Source organism: Palaemon carinicauda, chromosome 15 (assembly GCF_036898095.1).
Source record: "Palaemon carinicauda isolate YSFRI2023 chromosome 15, ASM3689809v2, whole genome shotgun sequence".
Classification (NCBI taxonomy): Eukaryota; Metazoa; Arthropoda; class Malacostraca; order Decapoda; family Palaemonidae; genus Palaemon; species Palaemon carinicauda.
In genome coordinates this window covers 112,151,470-112,156,027 of record NC_090739.1, presented here as the reverse complement: position 1 = coordinate 112,156,027, position 4,558 = coordinate 112,151,470, and the positions used below count along the sequence as shown (strand labels likewise).

Here is a 4,558-nt window from a genome sequence, read left to right as displayed (position 1 = left end):
TCGAAGTAGTCCTGAGATGTTTATTTAAATTCATATAATAAATGTTTTGCGGTTGATTGGCATGTAATCAATGTCTTTTTAATGTCTTGTTATTATTATTTTTAATATTATTATTATTATTGTTATTATTATTATTTGCTAAGCTATACTATCCTAGTTGGAAAAGCAGAATGCTATAAGCCCGAGGGCTCCAATAGCGAAAGTAGCCCGGTGAGGAAAGGAAATATGGAACTACAAGAAAAGTCATTAACAGTTAATATAAAATTTAAGAACAGTAACAATAATAGAACAAATATTTCATATGTAAACTATAGAAACTTAAAAAAAAAAAAACAAGAGGAAGAGAAATAAGATAGAATAGTGTGCCCGAGTGTACCCTCAAGCAAGAGAATTCTATCCCAAGACAGTGAATGACCATGCTGCAGAGGCTATGGCACTATCGTTTCACATACCCCCCCCTCTCTCTCTCTCTCTCTCTCTCTCTCTCTCTCTCTCTCTCTCTCTCTCTCTCTCTCTCTCTCTCTCTCTATGTTCATTAAGTAACAATACACTACTTAGAAACTTCATTGGTAATGATTGCACCCATAAATTGACAACATAATAGACAATCTTTGATATTATCCAAAATCAGAAATTTTTTTCTGCGAAACAAACTTGATTGTCCCAGAACTTCTTAGAAGATTGGTAAGAAAATAACGAAACCTTAAATCAATTCACACACACACATATATGTGTATATATATCATATATATATATATATATATATATATATATATATATATATATATATATATATATATATACATATGTATATATATGCATATATATATACACACATATATACACACACATATATATAAATATATATGTATATATATACAGTATATATATATATATATATATATATATATATATATATATATATATATATATATATATATATATATATACTGTATATATATACATATATATATATACTGTATATATATACATATATATATACTGTATATATATACATATATATATATATATATATATATATATATATATATATATATATATATATATATATATATATATATATATATATATATATATATTTATATATTTATATATATATATATATATATATATATATATATATATATATATATATATATATATATATATATATATATATATATATATATATATGTATATATACATATATACATATATATACATATATATATATATATATATATATATATACATATATATATACATATATATTACACAATATTTTATCAATGGCAAGGTAAAAACAAACAAAATGAGGTAAATGAAGCAAGAAGTTTTTTAAAGTCCAGTTATATTAATTTAATTAATATTTTTGATAAAAATTACTGGTTGAGACAACCGAGACGATTAATTGCTGTCCTGCCTCCCTCAAGTTAGTAACTTACTTCACCGGAAAACAACCGTATGAAGCAAGCCCCTACCAATGACTATCATGTCTCTCAGGATCTGAAAAACAAAAAACACTCCCTGTAAAACTGGTCAGGTAAAAGGGAAACTAAATTACTTACGGGAATCTGTATTAACAAAAACAAAACTCAAAACGGGAATCCGTTCACTAAAATTACCTTCGATGGAATTCGATTTTGTAATTTTAAAAACACAAACATATTGTTCATAAACTGTGGTAATCCACCAAAAACGAAACTTAATGGCTAATAGCCTAATGTGGTAATCCACGAATAACAATTAATGAATTTTCAATAAAAGTGGTAATCCACTGTAAAAAACCTAACTTTTAACGCTATAAAAAAGAAAACCGAAAACAAAATTGTTAAAATAGTAATTTCTTTTGATCCCGAGATTTATTTTTAACAAGGTCTTGAGAAGGGAACTAATTTAATCTAATGTATTAAATTCTTATGGCTAGGGTATCAAATCAACTCATGTTCAGATGTGAAAAGGCTGACTCACCTCAATACTCCTGCCGTTCACTGAATTACTGTTGCTCCTGCTACCCCCCCAAAAGTGGCATAGTGTCTGTATCACTAGGGGTTTATCCTTCCATGACCGGGAGTTGTAAAAACGTCCACCATACAAGAAGGAATTTGTCTGAGAACTGACTTGGAAACTCCGATCGCCTTGACAAAAACTTCCAGCTCTCGGACAACAGCGTAAACAAGCAGTTCACCTTAAAAACAATACTAGGCGACAGATCACTAATAACAAGATTGTTTAGAGGAACTAAAGTCAGCCCCGCTCTACACTTGAACATGACAAAAATAATATTACGAATAATATTTAAGAGGTTTGATATTTATTATATTTAACAACAAAAGAAATCACTTTCAACTTCTCCAATTTTGGTTTACGATAAATTATTTTCTACACTGGGGGGAGGGGATTCAATTTATTTATATAAACTATATAAATTGAATACAGAAATTCATGATAAATAGGATCCCCAAAACAAGAAAAGTTGAAAACATTAAATTACAAAAAACATTTAATACATTCAATATACAAAGGTATATTAAAATTTAAATATAACATGACATTATTGACATTTAATTGCCCAACCAAATACTCTATATAATAACTATTTACAAGTAAAGATTCTCTAATTCACCCGAAACATAAATCATTTTAGGCTTCTAAGATTTTTCTAGTCCGCTCCGAGCTGTCAATAGCAGCCTGGCGTTTAACTCTAGTATCCTTGGGTACTCGAGACTCCTGTACATCAACCTTAGAATTATTCGGAATTTCATCTTTCCGGGTGAGAAGTGGGATAATGACTGACGAATGTCTCTTCACAAGTTCTTGGGTTTTCCCTTTAAGGATAGTGGCACCAGTAACCTCACCCAAAGTATTTGTAAAAATCTCTTTTACAACGCCCATCGGGTAGTCATTTGGCTTAGTGAAATTTTCCTTAAGCAGTACAATATCTCCAGGTGAGATCTTATTATGAGTGACTGGCTTGTATCTATCAGGGACATCTACAGCCTGATGTATTAGATTAGCAATAAATTCTTCCTGATATAGTTTAACTAAATTGTTTCTCACCTTTTGCAATTGATTGTAATCTTGCTTAAACTTTGATTGAGAATTTTCAGGAATCCAGTCAGGGTCTCTCCCCTCATGCAATTCGGGAAATATATTAACCGATATCAGATCGTACCCATGAATCAAATTTTCTGGGGTGATAGGTTCTGGAATGTCATCGCCAATCTGATCCCTTAAGGCTTCTTTAAATGCTATTGGCCTACGATTGACTAAATGAATGACTTGTTGAATTAGGAACTCAAAATCATGGTATTCTAAGACATTCTTACCAATAGCTCCATAGATCAATCTTTTAACCAGTTTAACACATACTTCCACCATCGAACCTAACTGACTATGACCCTTGACAAATTGGTCAAACTTTAAAGATTGGACCCCATTGCGTTCAAAATATGACTGAGTCTCATGATCTTTGATGTAGTCAATAATTATATTAGAGGCAGAGACTAATTGGGAGCCTAGGTCACTAATACAATATTCCGGGATTCCAAACTGGAAACAATGAATCTGAAAGGCTCTAAGAAATTCTTTAACAGAAAGATCTAAACAAATAATCAAATTAACTGCTCTACTCCACATACAAGTGATACATAGTAGATAGATTTTTCCTTTCTTACCCTGTTGTTTAACGCTCAATGGGCCAATGAAATCCATAAATAAATATCTAAAGGGGACATTAGGTGGTGACACTCTCCATTTCCTGTAGGGAGATTGATTAATACTGATGGACCTACGACAAAAAACACATTCTCTAAGGTTTCTCTTAACCACTGAAAAATATGACGGTATGTAAAACCGCTTTCTCATTTCTGACAAAACAGAGTAACATCCCGTATGGTTGAGTTTTTTGTGCAGGTTATGCACAATCAGGGAAGTTAGATGGCTATTTTTAGCCAGCAACAAAGGAAAACCATGTCTCCGAATGAGTTTGTCACACTTGCTACGTACTCTAAGCAAACCATCGTTGTCAACGTAAACATTAAGCTGACCTACTATGTTAGGCATGTCTTTTTTTCTTTGAGTAGGACAGCTGAAATATGTAAAAAGCTCAGGGAAATGTGCCCGTTGATCCTGTAGTATAACTAACTTGCAAGCTCTTTCATGTATACTATTGCTCTTTAATTCTAAGTGAGCCAATTTATTGGAGTCCTTAGCTTTCAAACGACCCTTTAACTTCTCTACGAAAAGAATAACTTTCTCATAAATAGATACAAGTAAATCAAAACTGGAAAATTCTTCAAATTTAAGAAAACATTCAAAATTATCTGACATGGCCACAACATTGGAACTAGTACACAAAGACTCCTCTATTTCTAAACTATTATCCAGCTCGCACTCGGCATAAGGATTTGGAACCATAAATGATAAATTACCATTTTCACTGCATAGGAAGGTTTCCTTTTCCTTAAAACATTCAGGACCAGAATAGAAATTGGTTTGCATCAACTTACGATATGAAAGGCAACGAGTTATGGCATCTGCAGGATTTTCATTCCCT

The 4,558-nt window shown here is 31.3% G+C and overlaps 1 protein-coding gene across 1 annotated transcript; it reads right to left on the bottom strand.

Annotated features, from left to right (window-relative positions):
• Positions 1-1,314: 1,314 nt before the first annotated feature.
• LOC137654706 (uncharacterized) lies at positions 1,315-3,777 on the bottom strand. The gene is made up of 2 exons (XM_068388602.1): positions 1,972-3,777; positions 1,315-1,506 (listed from the first exon to the last, which is right to left on the bottom strand). Exon 1 carries the CDS (start codon positions 3,712-3,714, stop codon positions 2,644-2,646), a length of 1,071 nt encoding a protein of 356 aa, XP_068244703.1. The 5' UTR covers positions 3,715-3,777; the 3' UTR covers positions 1,315-1,506; positions 1,972-2,643.
• Between the last annotated feature and the right edge of the window lie 781 nt (positions 3,778-4,558).

Coding starts and splice junctions, on each gene's coding strand:
- LOC137654706 (XM_068388602.1), bottom strand. CDS start 3,714: ATGGATTTCATTGGCCCATTGAGCGTTAAACAACAGGGTAAGAAAGGA.